The sequence below is a fragment of the Zingiber officinale genome, chromosome 1B, assembly GCF_018446385.1.
Source record: "Zingiber officinale cultivar Zhangliang chromosome 1B, Zo_v1.1, whole genome shotgun sequence".
Classification (NCBI taxonomy): Eukaryota; Viridiplantae; Streptophyta; class Magnoliopsida; order Zingiberales; family Zingiberaceae; genus Zingiber; species Zingiber officinale.
This window is the reverse complement of record NC_055986.1, coordinates 25057134-25079168: the sequence shown is the minus strand read 5'-3', so window position 1 is coordinate 25079168 and position 22035 is coordinate 25057134. Positions and strand designations below refer to the sequence as shown.

The 22035-nt window shown below is 36.6% G+C and overlaps 2 protein-coding genes across 3 annotated transcripts; one reads left to right on the top strand and one right to left on the bottom strand.

Moving 5' to 3' along the window:
* Positions 1 to 12358: 12358 nt before the first annotated feature.
* LOC122053242 (protein ROH1-like) lies at positions 12359 to 14027 on the top strand. The gene has a single exon (XM_042615199.1). The coding sequence runs from the start codon at positions 12604 to 12606 to the stop codon at positions 13780 to 13782; it is 1179 nt and encodes a 392-aa protein (XP_042471133.1). The 5' UTR covers positions 12359 to 12603; the 3' UTR covers positions 13783 to 14027.
* Positions 14028 to 16369: 2342 nt separating this feature from the next.
* On the bottom strand, positions 16370 to 22035 carry LOC122053215 (protein SET DOMAIN GROUP 41-like). Of its 2 annotated transcripts, XM_042615160.1 has the most exons (5): positions 21158 to 22035; positions 20980 to 21019; positions 20806 to 20906; positions 19829 to 19927; positions 16370 to 18068 (listed from the first exon to the last, which is right to left on the bottom strand). In XM_042615160.1, exons 1-5 carry the CDS (start codon positions 21884 to 21886, stop codon positions 17136 to 17138), a joined length of 1902 nt encoding a protein of 633 aa, XP_042471094.1. In that variant the 5' UTR covers positions 21887 to 22035; the 3' UTR covers positions 16370 to 17135. The 2 variants fall into 2 exon arrangements, with proteins under 2 accessions (XP_042471094.1, XP_042471101.1); XM_042615167.1 differs by lacking the exon at positions 19829 to 19927.

Here is a 22035-nt window from a genome sequence, read left to right as displayed (position 1 = left end):
TTTAATTTTGTTTTAGTTAAAACTCTCCTTGTTTGGGAGAAGAGTGGCATTATTATAATTTGAAAAGAGAAAATTATTTTAATTAAATAAATTTTCCTTTTCAATGGCAAAAGAATTAAGGAAGTATTTATTAAATTTTCCTTATTTGCCAAGACCAAGGATTATAAAAGAGGGGGTAGAGGAGGCTTCAAGGCGAACGACTCTATTCTATTTTTCCTCTCTTTTCTCCTTGGGTGTGGCCGGCCCTTTCTTTCCTCTCCTCTCCTTTGTGTGGCCGAAACCTTCTCATGGTGGAGATAGCTTTGGTGGCCGGATCTAAGAAGGAGAAGAAGGAGAGAAAAGAAGCCTCTTTTCTAGCATCCCTTGGAGCATGGTGGTGGTGGCCGAACCTCTTCATCCTAGGAGAAGTTTTGATGGCCGAAACTTGTAAGGAAGAAGAAGGTGCTTGGTGGTTCTCATCTCGGAAGATCGTTGCCCACACAACGTCCGAGGTTAGAAGAGAAATACGGTAGAAGATCAAGAGGTCTTTCTAAAAGGTATAACTAGTAATTTTTGTTTCCGCATCATACTAGTTATTTTTGGAAATAATACTAAATACAAGAGGCATACGATTCTAGAGTTTCAATTTGTTTTCGATATAGTGTTCTTTTGTTTTCTTCTTTCCTTGTGATTTGATTGTTCTTTTGGTTAACCTAAAGTTATTTTAGGAAATTAAATATTAGCTTTCCATAAAAGGTTTTGTCTAGTCGGTGGTGGTTGCTCCATATCCAAGAAGGCCATGTGCCTCACCACGTCAAGATCGGGAACCAATTATGGAAATTAATATTTAATGGAATTAATAACTTAAGGTGATTTGGGTCGAACGTGTTAAGTTCGCAGGAGACCCAAGTCAAAACCTAAAAGAACAAATTAAGTTTTGGATCAAACGTGCTAAGTTCCGCAGGCGATCCAAAATTTAATTTAAAAGAACACATGGTAGCTAGGAAAAGGTTCAGACCTTTGTACAAAATTTTTGTACAGTGGAACCTCTAGGTTTTCCGAGTAGCAACCAACAATTGGTATCAGAGCTAGGGTTTTGCCTCTGTGTATTTGGTATTAGGATAATTATGCACATGTCATACATAATTTAGGCATGTTAATAGTAGGATGTGCTAACTTTGTGGATGCAGGATCCAACTATTATGGCTTTTAATTATTATGTGTGTGATTGAACCCTTGGACATATTAAGGGCATTTATATGTGTGTGTATGATTGTATTAAAATACAGCACGAGCTGTATTTAGTTTTATTAGGATTTTATTTTTTATCTAGATATATGTACATTCCTTTTATGGAATATAGGATTAAAATGTAAAATTCTATTTATGTCGTGGATCGAATCTTGCAAAGCGTGGAACTTTCTAAGGACCAGAGGCGCAGCGGAACTAGGAGCAAGATGGCAGCAGCTTGGGATGACAACACACAGAGGACAACTAGAGATAAAAGCCATAATAGTTGAAAATTAGATTTTCTATTTATTGCTTTTATATTGTGCTGTGTGTGCATGTTAGTTTACAAGTTTAGTAGGCTAGCATAGTTTAAAATTCCTCATTTATAAATAACTAAGTGGGAGAGGGATTTTTAAGTAAATCCCATGGTCTCCATTACTGGTTTGTAAGTGATGCAAACAAGCTTGCGCGTTGGCTCGAGTGCCTTCCTCCATCGGATGAGCTTGTTTGTAGATCACTAAAGCAGACTTCCATTTTGGATGACTATAGGAAGTTAATTAGGCGTGTGATCTTCCCCAGCGGAAGGGCATAATCTTATTAATGGACTTAGTGTCAAGTAATGGTATACACTTAGACACATCTAATAGTATCCTCCCCATCAGAGTCACTGCTATTATTTGTGTGACCAAATGAAACCAACTATTAATTTGTCATAAAACTAGGTTGACAAGATAATAAAATTAAAGGGTTAAAACCCCTCTTACAAATAATTGATTTTGTATACGTCCACACTAACGTGGCATTCAAAATTAACGGTGTTTGAGATAATTTTATTTGTCATAAAGTTACGTTGACAAGATAGTTAATGGGTAAAACCCTCCTCTTACAAATGTTGATTTTGTATACGCCCACACTAACGTGGCATGCAAAATTCACGGTGTTTTGAGGTGTTGGTAAATTTAAATAGTATTGTTAGAGGAATCAATATTATTTTAAATTTAGAGTCTTGACCAAATATTTGATTAAAGATAGACCAACTATTAATTTTATTCGTCATAAAGTAATGTTGACGAGATAATAAAATTAAATGATAAAATTTCCTCTTTGAATTTGTATACGTCCACACTAACTTGACATACAAAATTCATGGGGATTTTTAAGGAGTTGGTCTTAACCAAATATTTTTGTGATTCTTAGGATGATGGTCAATCACTAGCTGATATACTTTAGGATAGACTTAGTGGTCCCAATAATAATTGATTGGAAATAGGATTTGGACATTAAGGTAGACTGTCCTCTTAGAACTAAGAACAATTTAGGTGTATTTAATTCATTAGTTGAAACATGTCTAGTGGTGTTATCTACCAGAACCTGGAGTGTAGATACAGATGCCATTAATCATGTCTGCAATTCGACAACTAAATGAAAATAAAAACACCGTCCACATGGGCATTACTGCAAAAAATAGCAGCTGTTGCAGTGGGAGAGGTTTATTCTCTAATAGGAATAAAATATGGATTGTCTTTACATACTAAGTTTAGAAAGAACCTGATTTCAGTTTCTAAACTATTATAGAATAGATATTGTGTCTATTTTGATAACAAAGTTGTTATCAAGAAAAATATAGGGAAGTTATCTATTCTGGTATGTTGGTTGAAAATTTATAATCCAATAACTCCCACGATGCAACAAATTGAAATTAGTAACACATCTTCTAACCTTCGGAAATGAACCAATTATATCTTTGGCATCTAAAGCTAGGTTATATTAACTTAAGTAGGATTCATTGGTAGCTGATGAACTTTTGGGTTCATTAGCAGTGGAAATCTTTCCAACCTACGAGTCTTACTTGGAAGGAAAAATAACCAAGAAGCTTTTAAGTCTAAGGGGTATGGAGTCAAAGATATATTGGAATTGGTTCATTCTGATTTGTGTGATCCTATGAGCATCCAGGCAAGAGGTTGTTTCAAATATTTCATCTATTTTATAGACAACTATTTGAGTTACGGATATATTTACTTGATGTGCCGCAAGTCTAAGTGCTTTGATTAGTTCAAAGAGTACGAGGCTGATGTGGAGAAACGACAAAGTAAAAGTATCAAGACACTACGGTAAGATCGTAGTGGCAAGTACCTCTTGGGAGAATTTAGGAGTCATTTATCAGAAGTAGGGATTCAATCCAAACTAACTGCACCTGGTACACCCAACATAATGGTGTAGGAAAAGGAAGGTATAGGACTCTTATGGAAATAAGTAGATTGATGAGTTATTAAGAATATTATCAAAATCATTTTAAGGATATACTCTGGAAACAGGAGTGAATATAGTACCTTCTAAAGTCAGAACTCTCTACTCATATAGAATTGCTGAATAGGCGTAAGCCTATTTCGAAGCATATTCGGATTCGAGAAGTCCAGCACATATGCAGAAGAGAGACAATGATAAGTTGAACAGGAATTCACTTGTTTGTGGGTTATCCTAGTAAAATGAAAGTAGGTTTATAGTCTTAAAAATCAGAAGATCATTGTTAGTATCAATGACCGATTTTTAGAAAAGGACTATGTAATAAACCATGTGCCCATAAGAAAATGTGTTCTTAAGGAAATAATAAAAGGCATGTCTAATCTAGTATCAACAAGATGAGATACCACAAGAAGCGCAACACGTATCACAAATGATACACAATTGCAGAAAGTGTCTTGTCGTAGTGGGAGGGTTGTTAGGCAACCTAAAAGATTCATGTTTTGGGAGAGTTTTTGGACTCGATCCTGGAGGACATGAACACGATCTTCGGACATATGATGAAACACTCCAAGATAAAGATGCACCATCTTGGCAAAGAGTAATGAATATCGAATTAGAATATATGTATTCTAATAAAATCTGGAAGCTTGTAAAACCACCAAATGGTGTAAAAATCTTTGGGTGTAAAAGGTCTATAATAGGAAAAGAGGATAGAAAGGAAGGTAGTAACTTTCAAAGCAAGACTTGATGAAAAGAAACTTTTTAGCCATGCTTAAGTCTATCCGGATTCTTTTATCTATTTGGCAAGTGGATGTCAAGACATTCCTTAATGGAAGTCTTGATGAAAGCATCCATATAAAGCAACGAGAAGGGTTCATTGCAAAGGGCTAAGAGCATCTTGTGTGCAAGCTCAATCGGTCTATAGTCAAAAGTCTTGGAACATCCGGTTTATCAAAGTAAACAGACCTATGGATTTATTGAGTAAACGGATAAGTCTTGTGTATACAAAAGGTGTGATGGAAACGTGGTGGTATTTCTTGTACTATACGTAGATAACATTTTTGGTAGTTGGAAACAATATCAAAATGTTGTCAGAAGAAAGGGTATGGTTGTCCAAATAATTCGATATAAAGGACTTGGGAGAATGTATATATTTTTGAGATTAAAGTAATAAGGGATCGAAAGAAAAAAATATATTTTACTTATCCCAAGCTTGATACATCATAAAATCCTTGCTCGTTTTAAGCATGAAAAACTCCTCAAAAGGTTTCTTACCTTTTAAGCATGGAGTGTCTTTATCTAAAGAGATGTCTCCGATGACATCAAAGGAGATTGAGGACATGTAGGCAGTTCTTTATGCTTCGGCAGTTAGACAACCTAATGTATGCTATACACAAGATCAAAGGGCATAGTTAGCATATATCAAAGTAACCCTAGACAAGGACATTGGACTGCAGTAAAGCATATATTAAAGTACCTTAGAGGCGCTAGAGACTATATGCTAGCTTACAAGGCAGTTAATTTGGTCCATGTGGGTTACACGGATTTTGACTTCCAATCGGATAGGGACAATAATAAGTCGACCTCGGGGTTTTGTGTTTACTTTAGGAGGAAAAGTCATAACTATGGAAGAGTGATAAGCATAGGTGTTTTTCTGGACTCCACCATAGAAGCTGAGTATATGACAAGCCTCTGAGGTAGCCATAAAAGCTGAATGACTTAATTACCTCAAGATAGACTTAGATATGATTTCTAATTTGTCCAAAGATTATTACAATTTATTGTAATAATAATGGTGCAGTAACAAACTCGAAGAAACCATGAGTCTATAAGGCAAGTAAACACAATAGAGCGCAAGTACTACCCAATACGAGAAATTGTATAACAAGGAGAAGTTGTTGCCGCCTAGATTTCATCAGATGATAACCTAAAGTAAGAGCTTGAAAGGCATGAGAATCGGATGTAGGCAGCATATATGGCAACTTAGTCTTTTAGTATAAGTGGGAGATTGTTAGAGTGTATACTAAAAGCCTAGCTTTTGGTATAAATATTTATTATGAATAAAGAATCACATTTGGTCAAATTGTCTACATTTGTTTGTAGTTGTTCATTTAATTTATATTGTAGATAACATAGTATGTGGTGTCACATGCAGAAGATTATGTTATCATAAATTATAAACAGTAGCTCACGACCAAAATGGAAAGGAACAAACCATTAGAAGGTCGTAGTGTAATTAGGTATTAGTTTATCTTGACTATATAATTACACTAGTACACTCAGAGTGTATTGAGTAGGACCATTTGAGGTCGTTTCTTTTATACTGACTTTATAAAGGAACAAAGACCTCGGTTATTATGGAAGTGCGTGCTCTTAATCCTAATATAATAACAAGCACATATATTTGATATTTATTTCTTTAATTTATCAATGGGTGAGATTTAGTTCGATGAATCAATAAGCCTGATAAGTTGGGAAATGATATCACTTATAGTGTGTGTTGTTGATTATAGAAGGAAACTGTGTCCTAGAGATACTAGGTTGATAATGTCCTCAAGAGGAGCTCATAAGGATTGTCATGTTAAACCCTGCAGGTGGACTTAGTCCGACATGATAATAAGGTTGAGTGGTACTACTCTTGGATTTAGATATTAATTAAATGAGTTGTCAGTAACTCACTTAATTAGTGGACATTCGATATCTTAAACACAGTGAGACTAACACACTCATAATAAGAAGGAGCCCAAAAATGTAATTTGGGATTGGTGCGGTAGTTCAATAATAATTCTCTAGTGGAATGAATTATTATTGATAAAATTAAGTTGTGTGTTCGGGGGCGAACACGAGATGCTTAATTTTATCGGGAGACCAAAACCAATTCCTCCTCTCGGTCCCTATCGTAGCCTCTTAATTATAGAATATTATACCCACCTATACCCACCTTCTTACCCATCCTATAGGGGCCGGCCAAGCTAGCCGGCCATGGGTATGTTCATGGGTGAATTCATGTGGTCGTCCCTATTAAAATAAAAAGGAATTTTAATTTTAAAATTTTTCTTATGTGGATAATATAATTTAAAAGAGAGTTTAAAAATTTAAATCTTTCCTTTTATAAGATTCTACAAAAGATTAAGAGAAGAGTTAAAATCTCTTTCCTTATTTGTAGATTAAAGGTTGATTTTAATTTTGGTAAAACTTTCCTTTTAATTATATTCATGATTTAAAAGAAAGTTTAAAAATTAAAATTCTCTTTTATTAGTTTCTAAAGATTAAGAAAAGATTTAATATCTTTCCTTATTTGTAGATTGAAAGGAGATTTTAATTTTAGAGATAACTTTCCTTTTGGAAATTATCCACATGTTTAAAAGAAAGATTTTAATTTATAAAATTTCTTTTTATTAACCAATCATGAAGGAATTAAAATTATTGGAGAAATTTTATAAATTTCTAGAAACAAATTAGGAAGTTTTAATTTTGTTTTAATTAAAACTCTCCTTGTTTTGGGGAAAGAGTGGCCGGCCATTATAATTTGAAAAGAGAAAATTATTTTAATTAAATAAATTTTCCTTTTCAATGGCAAAAGAATTAAGGAAGTTTTTATTAAATTTTCCTTATTTGCCAAGACCAAGGATTATAAAAGAGGGGGTAGAGGAGGCTTCAAGGCTAACGACTCTATTCTATTTTTCCTCTCTTTTCTCCTTGGGTGTGGCCGGCTCTTTCTTTCCTCTCCTCTCCTTTGTGTGGCCGAAACCTTCTCATGGTGGAGATAGCTTTGGTGGCGGATCTAAGAAGGAGAAGAAGGAGAAGCATCTTTTCTAGCATCCCTTGGAGCATGGTGGTGGTGGCCGAACCTCTTCATCATAGGAGAAGTTTTGATGGCCGAAACTTGTAAGGAAGAAGAAGGTGCTTGGTGGTTCTCATCTCGGAAGATCATTGCCCACACAACATCCGAGGTTAGAAGAGGAATACGGTAGAAGATCAAGAGGTCTTTCTAAAAGGTATAACTAGTAATTTTTGTTTCCGCATCATACTAGTTATTTTTGGAAATAATACTAAATACAAGAGGCATACGATTCTAGAGTTTCGAATTTGTTTTCGATATAGTGTTCTTTTGTTTTTCTTTCCCTTGTGATTTGATTGTTCTTTTTGGTTAACCTAAAGTTATTTTAATTAAATATTAGCTTTCCATAAAAGGTTTTGTCTAGTCGGTGGTGGTTGCTCCCATATCCAAGAAGGTCATGTGCCTCACCACGTCAGTACTGAGAACCAATTATGAAAATTAATATTTAATTGAATTAATAACTTAAGGTGATTTGGGTCGAACGTGTTAAGTTCCGCAGGAGACCCAAGTCAAAACCTAAAAGAACGAATAGATTAAGTTTTGGATCAAACGTGTTAAGTTCCGCAGGCGATCTAAAATTTAATTTAAAAGAACACATGGTAGCTAGGAAAAGATTCAGACCTTTGTACAAAATTTTTGTACAGTGGAACCTCTAGGTTTTCCGAGTAGCAACCAACAGATATGGCCTCAAGTTTTCTATATTGGGATCAAAAACTTGTTAGTAATCGGTTGATAAAGCGGCCAAGGCCCCAACCTATTAGGCCCACAATCAAGATGAATTTTTTTGTAACGTTCGATTACCTCTAGAGAGTTATAAATAAGTAATGAATAACACCGTTGGAGTCCTTGCAAGAACAAAAACTCACAAGATTTAAAATGGATGCAATCAAACATGTTTAGGTCTATCAGTGGATTTTAACTGAAACCAACTAATAGCATTAGGGTACTTGAATTTTTTAAATTCATGTTCTCTAGGAAGGTTTGAGAGAGGCGAAGATAGATATGGTGTCAAAACTTAATTGTAACTGCTAAAATTGAAGTTCTTACTCCGTGCCTGTTGGCACAGAACATTGCATCTGATTTGTGTTCAATGAACAACAACTGCTATCTTATTTTATTTTTCAAGCACAACAACACTCATTTTGTTTAAGTCATAACTTAGTTAGAATTAAAATTAAATTTACAAGACTTTGAAATTTCCAACTTCAACCTGTAAAGTTGAAATGCACTATTGGACTAAGCTTATTACATTTATAAAAATTTACAACTGCTAGCGAGTTTTTAGTTTACAAAATGGAGATATTGTGTGAAGTATTAATTCTACCTTGCTAGGATTGGTTTACATTTCTCATATCATAGATAACACTGTATTAAAAAAATAAATACTACATATAAAGATATAACAGTAACGTCACTTTGCACAACTATTTTTTCTTACAACACTATGGATGTACTGTATAGAAAATATATGGATCTACTCATCCTGCTTATAAAATATATAAATCAAGTAGAATATTCTTGTATATATATACAAGTAAGTCAAACACTATGGGCTGACGACATTCTACAAGTCCTTCGATTATGACATAGTTTTTTGCACAGGCTGCATTTGATTTTTACCTTCCCATTATGTTTCGACTTGATCCATGTCTTCTTTCACCTACCCGGTTGCACAAGGCTACGGGGACATAGAACTATAATGTTGTTTACGCCCCTTGATCCAAATTCCTTGCTTAGATAGGGGTAAATACGATCCATGTATGTCACATTCCAATTCTGTAAATGAAAATAATGCTCACAATATGTGAGTGTATCCATTTCCAATGAATGATGATGATAATAGCATGTGAGCAAGGCAGTTTTGAAATTTGAAACTCCCTACAATTATAATATTTTCTTTCCAAATCAATAATGAATGAAGCACCCTATGTCTCTACTTCCATTTCAGATTGAGAGTGGGAGTGGACTTTATATCGTCTAGCTTTCTCTCTTTTTGAACCCATTTCTTTGGTAGCATGAGGTGTCAAAGCAATATACCATTTTGAGACCTCCATGTTCTGAAGCCATTTATGGGCATCTAGATGTTTTTCAAGAATGGACTACATTATGAGATCATATTGGAGTGTTGTCTTTGCTCATGCTGCTGTCCAAAACAAGCGTAAAGTTGACCTACTATTAGTATCTATTACCATATTGCAAGATATGTGGTAGCAACAGAAAGCATGATGAACGGTTGGGTAGACTTTTCTAACTACTGATATAATGTCACAATGTATATCTGATACTATGCTCATTAACTGTGCATCAACAGTAAAAAATCTCTTTGTATAATCCAAAAATCACTCTTATGCAGACTCATATTCAACTTCAGCGATTCCAAAGGCTACTGGTAGGACATTGTCATTAGCATCAATTGTTGTAACGATCAACAACACACCCGAATACTTCCCTCTCATATGTGTGGCATCAATTCCAATCAATTTGCATAAATAAGACCTGAATACTCTTCGACAAGCTCCAAAATCCCAAAAATAGTGCTGGAACTAATTATTATCATTCCTGTATAGTGCCACATATGTTTCAAGATCCCTGACTCTTAACTCACACAAATATAATGGAAGATCTCTATATGTTTGCTTATAATCTCCAACAACCTTCTTCATCGCGTTCTCCCGATCTATCTATGTTTTTTTATATGATATGGTCGCTCCAAACCTAGTTTTTATATCTGATATAATCATACTTGGTTTGTACTATTCATTATACATACCATATCAACCTAACATGCATGAGCAAGGTCTAGCTGAAATCTAGTATCATAGTTAGGGTTATAAACGAGCAGAGCCGAGCCGAGTTTTAGGGTGTTCAAGCTTGTTTGATAAGGTAACCGAGTCAAGCCGAACTTAAAATGAAATAAGCTTTTGAAATGGTTGTTCAAGTTTGGCTTGATTTATTTTTTACGGGCTTGAACTTGTTTGAAGTTTGACTTGAGCTTGATTCATTTAGATGTTATTGAACTCTCAATTCAATTTTAGCTTGAGCTTAGTTCGTTTAGATGTTATTGAACTCTGAATTCAGGTCTGTTTGATTATTTAAAACTTTTAGTTATTTATTGATTATTGATTTTAATAAATTCAAATATATTTGTTTATTTTATTATTTATTTAGCATATTGATAAGAGTTTTATTAATGAACATGGTTCGTGAACATTGTTCACGAATTTTGTTAATGAATATTGGTCATGAAAGTTGTTCACGAACGTTAACGAGCTGAACACATATGTGTTCAAGCTTGTTTGTTTAGTTTAACGAGTTATTTAAACTTGTTTGTTTAATTGATCTTATGTATATCAAACGAACATAAACAATCTTTTACCAAGTCGAACAGCAAGTTTGTTCACTAACGCTTGGTCCATTTATAATCCTAATCACAATGGAACACCTTGCAAACTGATTAAGTAATGGAGTACATCATATTACACGTGTTGTTCAATATTTATTCCCTACACATCCAATGACACCATAAACATAATTTTTGTCAACACCTTTTACTACAAAATAGTAGTTTCTTTATACATGACAACCCTATTTTACAGTAATAAATTTATACATACATCACTCAATCTTTATCTGTCTTCTACTAATTTTACGCTTGTTAGAAATTTATCCTTCAACGCTGTTGTTCTTAATCGCTGTTGTACTTTGAACTCGTCTTTTGAAACTCTTATGACAATATCCCTAAATCCTAATTAGTCTTTTGTAATCTCGCAAAATAACATGAGGAGGTGTGATAAGCGGAGGAGATTCATGATCATTTCGTATTTATAAGACCAAGGAAAAGGGAGAGAGAGGATGAAATTACATGCATCTGAATTATAAAATGATTTTTAATTAAAAATATAATTTAAATTCTTAAAAAATATTGAATGAGAAGAGGAGATTGACGGAAAGGATAAAAAGAATTACATTTATGTACACCCTGTAATATAAATAAAATTACGATAAGTCATTTAATAAATACGGTATTCGTCAATCTTTTGATAAAAAACCAAACAATCTTTAAAGGATTATATCTCAACTTCAAAAACGATATAAAAAATATATAATTTATTAAAATTGCTACACTTGCCGACTTCCAAGTCGCTGTCTCCATTTGTCTGCTTTCCCTGTTTTTTTTTTCTCTAAATCCTTCCAGGATTTTGCCATAAGCCATCATTTTGTTCCCACTTGTCGGTGGAAATATTTCCAACGAACTGTTTGAAGTTGAACTGAATGTATTATTTGTTGTTTTATATTGCGTGACATCTGACTCTGTCTCAAGATTCCAGGTAAAAATCAAGGGAAGTCAAAGTCAAACCTGACGGTCGGATTTGACACGAGCTATGCGCTTTGACCAAAATGGAGATTTTTGAGTTGGCTTTCTCCATCTGGTTCTCATCCGCTGCATTATAAACAAAAAAAAAACACCAAAATTCGACGTGTCGCCGTCGGTCAGCGTCAACCCACGAAAACTTCAACCTGCTCGAGGCCGACCGCAAAAATGCCTTCGCAATCAAGCCCGTCCGATCCCAAGCAGACTCCTTGATCCTACCGTCCATATTTGTCATTCACGACGTGGGTCCCATGAACCTAGACGGGTGCGAAAGCGGGTAGACGTAGAAGCGGCTAAAAAACCTAAATATTTATTAGATTTGAGTATAAAATCGGCAAATCTAGATCGAAGAGATCTCGCTACTAAATAGCATGACGTGGACCCCTCACCAGCCCGTCGGTCGCGTCTGATTCTGTTTAACCAAGCTCCGCCCCGAATGTCCTAAATGCCCTCCAACGGCATGATGGTAAAGTATGAAGTAGCGAGGGTTGTATCGTCAAAGAAATGCAAAAGTTGTCTGAGTCAACATCGCCGAGCGTAGATTGAGCGCGGCCGCGCAATGACCCGCGCATAGAAAGCGTACGTGTGCGGTGATGCTGCTCCGTGCCACGTGTAACGATGGCGTCTCAGCTCTTTTAAGATAACAGACGGCCGACACGACCCGCTTTTTTCACCTTAGAAATATAGTTGAGAATTACTGAAAGGGGTAAATTCGTGTGGCCCCCGGAGAGGAGGGGACGAGTTCCTTTCCGATGGCAATAAAAGAGGAGCGATAGGGTTTCGAGGGCATTTGCCATTGTCGACCTCCTCCTCCTCCTCTTCCTCCGTCGATCAGTTCGCTTCCTTTCCCCGCATTTATTTGCCCTCCGATTGCGATCGAGAGTGGGGTTTGGGTGATGTGCTTCGCCTCGGTGCGTGGGGATTTGGCGGTGTGACGATGCCCGCCGCGGATTTCCATGGCTCATCGGCCCCCTTCGCCCTGGCGGGCCGCACGCTCCTAAGCCTCCGACGCGATCACTCCGCCAATCCGATGGATCGTCGCCACGCCGATGCCGGCGAGCAGCGGGAGCTGGACGCTTTTCAGCAACAGGTAGCGGACCTCTTTAACGACCTCGCAGGCGGAGACGACGAGATTCTATCAATTTCCTGGTTGCGGAGGCTTCTGGACACATTCCTCGTGTGCCAGGAGGAATTCCGGGTGATTCTATTAGGCCACCGTCGTCCGCCGGCCATGATCGACCGACTGGTTTCCGACTTCTTCGAGCGCGCCGTGAAGGCGCTCGACATTTGCAACGCCGTGCGCGACGGCATCGAGCAGGTGCGACAGTGGCGGAAGCACATCGAGATCGTGCTCGTGGCCCTCGACCCCCAGCAGCGAGAATTCGGGGAGGGACAGCTTCGCCGGGCCAAGAAAGCGCTTTGCGACATCGCTATCCTCATGCTCGACGAGAAGGACTCGGGCTCCGTCGTTTCCCACCGCAACCGTTCCTTCGGCCGCAACGGGGGCTCCTCCTACGCGTCAAGCGGCGGCGGGCCTGGTGGCCGCCGCTCGCACTTCCGCTCCCTGTCCTGGAGCGTCTCCCGTTCATGGTCCGCGGCGCGACAATTGCAAGCCATCGCGAACAACATATCCGCGCCTCGGACCCACGAAGTGGCTGAAACCGCTGGATTCGTCGTGCCTGTTTACACGATGAACTCGGTCCTCACCTTCGTGATGTGGTCTCTGGTGGCGGCGATCCCCTGCCAGGACCGCGGCCTACAGATCCACTTCTCCATTCCTCGGGCTTACCTGTGGGCGCCCCCTTTCTTGACCCTCCATGAGAAAATAGTAGAGGAGTCCAAGAAGAAGGAGCGGAAGAATTCTCTTGGCCTGTTGAAGGAAATTCACCTGATCGAGAAGTGCGTTCATCACTTGATGGAAGTGATAGATGTTGCCCAGCTTCCTTTGACAGAGGAGAAGGAGATGGAGGTGAGGCAGCAGATGCAGGAGCTGGCCCAAATCTACGAAACTGTAAAGGAAGGCCTTGAACCATTGGAACGGCAAGTCAGAGAAGTTTTCCTTCGCATCGTACGAAGCCGCACTGAGGGATTGGATTGCTTGAAGATTTCTGATTGAGTTCGTCTCTTTGTGGATTTTCTACTAAACATTGATGCTGATGTTATATGAATATAGTCTTCTTAGATTCGGGGTGCCAAGCTGTATGGCCAGTGACAAACCTCCTGGAAAGGAAGAATTAAGAGATGGATGGATGGAATGTTTTTCTTCCACAAATAAATCAGCAGGCAATGTCTTGTATCATGCATTCTGTGAAAGAAAATGATTGGATTCAAATTTGTGGATCTGATGATGATCCATTGCCATCTCTCTGTGTTTGCTTTTGCTTTTGCGTCTCTGTATGCATGTTTTGCTGGGATATAGGCAGTACCCCCCCTCCCTGTGAACTTTCCAGTCTTTTTTTTTTCTATGTCGAATGATTGTTAACTGATTGCTTTATATACTGTGTCGGTCTCTTATAATGAGTGTTGGTATTGATTATAATTATTAAGCAAGAAAGAGTATGGCTAGTGTTTCTTTAAAAAGAAGCTGCTGCGTTTATGGCTTATGAATTATTTTCATCGAAATAAAAAAAGTTAAGACTTGTTGCGTAAAAATTCTTCTTTTAAGATTATTTATTACATGACGATCCGTCCGTCCAGGCTATGTGATTTAATCAACTGTCAAATGAGAAGAAGTTTTTCTTAGACATGTATCCATCTAACATGTAATCCTGCCATATCCTAACTTATAGATAGGTGGTTAGAGATGGTAATTTTTCTCGCATGGAAAAAAAATCCGAAACGGAAACAGGATCCTTGATTTATTTAAACATGGGGTAGGCTCAGAAATTTTTTTCAAGGATAGAACTGGATTCAGGAATACTGTCCCCATCTTTGAATCGGTTCCTATAATAATAATAATAATAATAATATTAATATTAATATTAATAATATAATAATATGTATTTTATAAATTAATAATAATAATAATATCATTAAATAATATTGATATGAATATTAATATTATCATTAATACAAATTAATAATAATATAAAATTAATTTCAAGAATAGGAGAGAAATGAGGCGGGGATAAGAATTTAATCCCGTTAGCTTGGGTATTCCCCGAACTCAATTCCAAAACTTGAAAAAGTAAAGATGGAGACGGGATGAAATTTCAAGACGGAAATAGTAAATCATCATTTCATCCCTTTATCATCCCTACATGTAACATGATGTTCTAATATCATTAAAAATTTCTCTTACAAATATCGTGGCATAAAGATATCATCGAAAGAAAAGCAATTTTCCTTAAATAAATCAAAAAAATATATATTTTGAAAGAAAAATAACTAAATAAATATTTAAATAGTCTCAGAACCTTACTCTCTAAAAAAAAATTAAAATAATCTAAAAATAATTTTAAAAAATTAAAAATCTTTTGAATCTCAAAAAAGATTTTAAATGATATTTTTTTTATCTAAAATTGAACGGTTATATATTTCACCCGCTAACTTTAATTGAGCAAACTTTAATTTGATATTATAAATTTCATGATTCAATTTGAATCAAAAGTTATGATATCTCAAAATTTCTATCAATTTTGTTCTAATAATTCCATTGTAAAAAAACAATCCTGCAATATCCAGGATTGATTCAATGTTGCGGATCTAGAATGATAATTTTACAAACTATGAAAAGAAGTATCATGGTAGAAGCCAAGCTAGCTAGTGCAAGTATCAGCTGAAAGCTTGTGAGGAAAGACATTTTTTTTTGGAATAAAGTTGATTTGAAAGTCTGTGGAGTGGTCAAGTTTTCTCCCAGTCAAACACAAAAAAAGATGCTGATTCACATTATAACAAACTTGCATAATATATAAACCGAAATAGGTAAGCAAATAAGACTTTAATGTCAATATATAATTATTCAGAATTCAGATCTAAACAAGTGTAAACCATTTAACCTGAATTTAATTGAAAACCATTTCATTAAAGTAGCTATTAGGAAAGAGGTCAATTTACGTCTTTATACTCAACAAATAAAATTCCCTACCCGAGTCGATCTGCATAACACATCAACTAGCTGGAAGGATTCAAACATTGATTCTCTTGTTTTGAGATAAACCATCAAAATTTAATCTGATGAATACTTTCATTAAACTAATTTAGAAATTGAACTATACTTTATAGCTAACAAGGAAATGGGGATTTAGACATTTCTGGCCAGATTTTTCTATTTGGATAACAGCTCACGCTCTGAAAATATAAATGATAGAATAATAACTTGAACTAATAGGTTATATAATGAAAATATAAAGTACAATATTTACATTGGACTTATATCTAGAATTAATTTTGACTGATTTATCCAAAATGGACTTTTAAGCCTAAGTGGATCAGAACTTGGACCAGATAAATTATACCAGTCCTATTCAGAAAAGATTGAAAATCATCCCTTATGAAGGTCAAATACTAGGTGAGATGGCAAATTTTTGTGAAGTAAGAAGCTGTAGAGGATTGATATTAGGAGATAAGAACCAAGGTGTGGAACAACATGAATCCGGATTGGAACAACCTGGTAAAACAAACCAGTGGATCTATCATTAGTAGGATTATAAGAAATGATAAACAAAGATCATTAGCGTTCAAACATAAGAATACACAGACTGCAGAATGACAATCAAACTCACTTCCTTTCCAAGGAACATCAATATACAATCCATAAAGTCCAAGAGTGATTTAATCAATACAGTGAGAAAGTACTGATAATCACTACATGCAATTTTCTCTAGCTGGGATGAATAAAATCGAACTTCTTTTAATAACAACCAATGCAACCTACACATCCTCAAGAAATTTTTGAAAATAAAATGAATGGCACGTATCCTTCTTATGAGAAGCACAACATAATGAGAGTGTGATTCATCATACAGATGTATCCTTCAGCACAACATAATTGCCTGATTTGGACCCAAAAAGCTAAGCTAGAGCATCAGTTGACCTATCAAACTTATGAACTTGAACTTATTCCAGTCAAAATGGGAGCTAAAATAAAAAAACGGTCACAAAAGTGATAAATGACATCAGGATGGTGATACTTCATCAATTAGACTAGCAGAGCCTAGTCATTACCGCCGAGTAGCATATCCATCTTAAAGGTTCTGAGAAAAGTGATTTAGAAAGGAACACCAAAAGGGTGCATTGATCAGAAAGCAGAACCATTGATCAAAAGCAATGAAATGTACAGAAAAACATATTCTCTGAATGAACCACCGGATCATTGATTGTCATCCTCACTTCAGATTTGGATTAGAGCATAAAATGGCAATCAACCCAGATGTGTACAAAAAGAAAAGGAATGTGGAATGCCAGTTTGAATCACACTGTTGCAACGTCTTCAGTTGAGAATAAAACCAATAGACATTGTGAAAGATACTAGCTGTGTTTGGTCAAAAGATGTTTACAAAGACCATGAAGTATATTTTCTGCATGATGTACCAAATAGCATTCTGGTCCATAGCATATGCTTGCAAGATATCTACCATAAATGAAGCAATGAAGAGCTAGCTGAAATAATCTTGTGTTTTGGTCTTTGATCAATCTATGCCCAAGATATCTATCTTCAACACATTCTTTCTCAATGAAGTCAGATAACTCTCTATGGCTAGCAAAACACTGAGGATTTAACACTTTAGACCCGAGCCAATTGAAATTTACAGGGCTGTCAATATTTTTCAAGTTTGTTAAATCTTGAGTAAGGTAAGGCCAAGTTTTGAATAAGATTTGTGAAACCGATCCGAGAAACCTCATTGATGCATCCCTGCACTTATCCAATGAAAATTCCATCATGTCTTTCGGATAGTGACATATAATCAAGTCAATCTCTGATTTGCAAAGTTTTTTATCAAAAGACCATTCTGGAAGTCTAAGAAGCACAAGGATAGATTCAGCTGCATTTATAAGGAAATGTGCAGTGACTGCTATTAGGGAGGGTTCAGACAAGAACAAGTGATGGACAACTCCAGCAAGCAGCAAAGTGTATGAAACAGCAGCTCTTTCCAACTTGAGGCACTCAGTATTATTGCTTTCATCCATAGAGAACACCTGTGCTCGATATGCAGAAGCAAGTGTGATGTAGCTATTAAGGGAAAGATGATGAAGGGGATGTAATTTGAATTTCTCTCCAGCTTGAGACTCTTGGTCCACAGAGCTTCTGTAAAGCATGCTTTCAAGTTTCTTACTGCAAGCTTCAGGATTCTCATGTAATCTGTACTCATCCATAGCTTGGTCGAATAAATCAGCAAGCTCTTCACAATTGGGATACGTGCTATTGCTATAGTTGTTAAAGCTCAATTCCCTAGCATCACACTAATCTGAAGTCAATCTTATGTGTTTATATTTCACTAAATTATAGGTGTCAAATTAGATATTCAGTAACAGTTGGCAAGTAGTTCATGTATTTATAAATTAAGGTTCACAGATATGAGAAAATCAGGTACTTATGTGAGAAAATATATAATTGTGATCCAAGCATGCTTCTAATAGCCACAATTCTGACAAGTAACACAAATCCATCTATTCTGACCACCCTTGAGTAATTAACTTATACTATTACTTTTTTATCAAGTGGTATTATATTTAGGGACTAGCTGCCCTTGAAGATTCACGAAGGACATTTCAGGATATTTTCAAAAATGCTGATTGCTCTCATAAATAATCTAGAACAAGTTTTCATAAACTGTTCCAAGTAATTGCAATTCAATTTATTCCTCTTAACATCTCTTTAAAATTTTGATCAAGGATCATGATGACACAAATCAAAGCTCATCCAACACCAAACTTTAAATACTTCGTGCAAGTTGAAAAATCGGTCTGGTGTGGTTGAAGTTTCATCATTATCACCATGATTTCAAATTTAGGTATGGTATATGTAAGTTATTCTTTATACAACCAGAAGAATACATGCTTAAAGCTTCTATTATTAAGGTCCTCTATAAGGAGCATCAATAGTATAACCCAGAGGAACACCTCTAATCCCAGGAAAGATGGATATGGTACCCAAAAGTAAAATCAAACATGGAAACTTAAGTTTGAAATAAAAAATGATTTTGCACTAAACTCCAGAAAATAAAGAACTCATCCTTAGCAGAGTGTCAGGAGTCCGTAGTGGCTAAAAATGAGAGGAGAATCAACAATGGCAGAGTAAACCTAAAGTCAAAGTGTCATCAATGTTAAGGTCATTCTTATAATTAATCTAGGCTGTAGCATGCATCAAGGTATACACCATTTTCAGAGTGAACCATATAGTCTTGTTAAGAAGGAAAAGTGAAGACACCCCTTATGAAAGGGTGCAAAAACAATCTTGCCCAGTTGGTTCCTTATAGGGATCTAGAAAGTAATTAGCAAAGGGTAGGAGGCACTTGAACCTTATGAAGAGGAATGGTCACTGTCCATATCATAGTGCAGTATAGTTACCCCAACATTAGGCACTCTAAGCTAATGAATTTCTTCCTGCTTGTGATGCACTAAATAAATTTAACATTTCAGATAAAAATTTCAAAAAATTTAAGACTCCAAATATTATAAATCAGATACCAGACTCACAAATGGCCCACTCAATAGCCTCATAATTGATGAAGTTAAATTAACATTTACAATTTACAAAAGAAAAAGAATGAAAAGGATAATGACGATTCATAGAGAAATCCAACTAGGAGATCAAAGAACCTGAATTCAGCTCTTGCAGCCGAAAAAATATATTATATAAAGATGTGAAGGGCAAAAACAAAAACTCAGTTTAAAATTTAAAAAGAAGCTGAAAGGTAATAGAAGTATAAATATACAAGCAATGCACAATCCATAAAGAAAGTATAGAATTAAAGTTGATGAACTTGTGAAGATTTAGAAAAAAAAAAGATTACAAGTACAAGAACTAATGGAGTTCTTCATGCCAGACTTTAATGAGGTATTGACAGAGTTTATCTGTTTCTGAACTCAATGATTGATCAAACAATAAATTCATCTAATGTAATGGTGGATATATGAGGTAACTCTTTTTGGTCTCATGTAAGTAACAAGAGAAAAGCAAAATGAAAGTTCAATGTCCTTGCATAAGTTCAGTTTCTTACATTCAGAACAAAATCCATATACATCTCAGATGCTACCCTACATCGCCCACAGCAGCAAACAAATCTATATTTTTCCAATAAGTCAGCATGTCTCCTAACCTAGAAACAAAATGGTCAGCTTTTTGGTCTGAGATGTAAAATTACTTTGAGAAAGGTACAAAACTGTACCAGTAAGAAAAAGATTTAGAAAAAAAGAAGAAAATTTAGTAAAAATGCAGGCCTCAATCATGCATTTGCACAGTTTCATGTAAAAAGGAACAAATATAGTAGAATAATAGTTTGATAAGTAATTCAAATTCAAGGGCATTTAGTGTAGTTTTTAAGATAATATTTATTCCATCAGTACAATTTTTTATTGGATAGAAAATAGATTATTTCATAGCACAAATTAGAATACCGTGTAGATAAAGTTCTATCATACATACAGAAAAGAGCATTAATATTTTCGGGTTCCCTAACTGCTTATGAAAAAAATATATCAACTTCAAAAGGTTTACTATCAATTTGAAAAGAAGATGCCATTCTAAGAGCTGTGGTGAATTAGGTAAGGATGCAGGGAGCTTAAATTAAAGATGCCTTGCAGTGTATGTTAATGTGAAAATACGAGTAAACTGATATAGACAAACACAATGGATGTACTAAAGGTGAATCTTGATAAGGAACTTAATAAAAATAGATGTCAACCTGGCCAATCCTGTTTCAAGCAAATGAGGTACACAAAAAAATAATTAGAATATCCTTGAAATTGGATTGTGGATACAAGGATCATTTTTTCCATTATACTTCAATGACAGATTAGCATCAAACACCAATAAAGAAGAGTCATATTAGAACCTTTTATCATTTCTGACTCACAAGTACCAGCGCCAATATACGTTCTCTTTTAGGAAAATAGATTGACACCAATAAACACAATAAAGTAGAGTCAGGTTAGAACCTTCTATCGTTTCTAGCCAGCAAGTACCAGTACTTAATACCTTAGGTTCCAGTAAGTCGATATAAGTGATGCAAACCTCCTCGTCCTTTTGTATTGGCTTTATGCTCCTGACTATTACTCTTGGCCCAATATTAGAAAATCCTGAATGATGTGCACTGTCAAAAGGAATCAAATAAATTTCATATTTTATGCAAAATAAAACCAAAAAATTCACCATGGGCCAATTTGTTTTCACCAGAAATCCATGCATTGAACTGCAACCAACATAACACCCATCAAAACCTCACCACACAGTACAAACATGCAATAAGTTCAAATCATCTAAGAAATTCATTTTTTTTTTTTTTTTTTTTCAAAAACAGCTTGGAGTTGGAGAAGCGTGTCCTACTTACCGATTCCGTTGCCAGTCCAGCTGCAGCAGGCGATACGAGAAACGATTCCAGCTCATATGCTCCGCATCCACCGGATCTCTGAGCCAACTCGAATCTGTAGCAGGCGTTGGGCATGCAACTGTGGTTGAACCAAGAGAAGCCCGGCCCAAAGACGGCGACCCCTAGTGCGCCGACCTCGTTAACGTGCACCTCCACAGCGTTCGTTATCACTGCCCAGAGCACCTCCTCCGTCGTGACAGCCTCCTGGCCGCCGGTCACCTGCGATCGATCACGATCCCTCGCGACCGACATCAGCGTGGCTCCCTCCGTAATCCTCTCCGCCAGCTCCCCTCCTTCTTCCAGCACCTTATCAAGATCGCTGGCGAGCAATCCGGCAACCCGGCGCGGCCTCTCGGGGAGTGAAGGGGATGGGAGGGACCCCATGGACTCCAAGAAGTGAAGGAGGCGAAGGGCCGCACGAATATCGGAGGAGTCGCCTTCATGGTGGAGACGTAGGAAATGACACTCACCACTGGAATAGTGGGCTGGGAAGTCTGCTGCGCAGCAGGAGGCGTCACAGTAGTGGGTGACACCCCGACAGCCAGCGCAGGGGAAGGGGAATTCAAGGGGCCTAAAGCAACCAGCGCAGTGGGAGGAGAAGAAACGGCGGTGGAGGGCAGCGGCGAGCGGCGGAAGGGGTGGGATCAGGTCCTGCGCCAACCCTACCTCCTTGCGCGCTTGCATCTCCATTGTCGATGTTATCAGAGCTCCCCTGCGCCGTTGATTGATATGATGCGACAATCGAAACGGCAATGTGATGCCAGATCTGTTTCGAAGATTAACACATGAGCAATGCTCCGGAATCCAACGGTCATTTGCCACTCACGGAACGCGGGACT

What these genes read in the sequence shown, in the direction of transcription:
- LOC122053242 (XM_042615199.1), top strand. Translation starts at nt 12,604, where the DNA reads ATGCCCGCCGCGGATTTCCATGGCTCATCGGCCCCCTTCGCCCTGGCG.
- LOC122053215 (XM_042615160.1), bottom strand. Translation starts at nt 21,886, where the DNA reads ATGGAGATGCAAGCGCGCAAGGAGGTAGGGTTGGCGCAGGACCTGATC. An exon ending in TGAAAACAAATTGGCCCATG is followed by an intron (nt 20,907 to 20,979) that starts GTGAATTTTTTG and finishes CACATCATTCAG; the next exon opens with GATTTTCTAATATTGGGCCA. An exon ending in ATATGGATTTTGTTCTGAAT is followed by an intron (nt 18,069 to 19,828) that starts GTAAGAAACTGA and finishes ACTTCAGATTAG; the next exon opens with TGTGATGCTAGGGAATTGAG.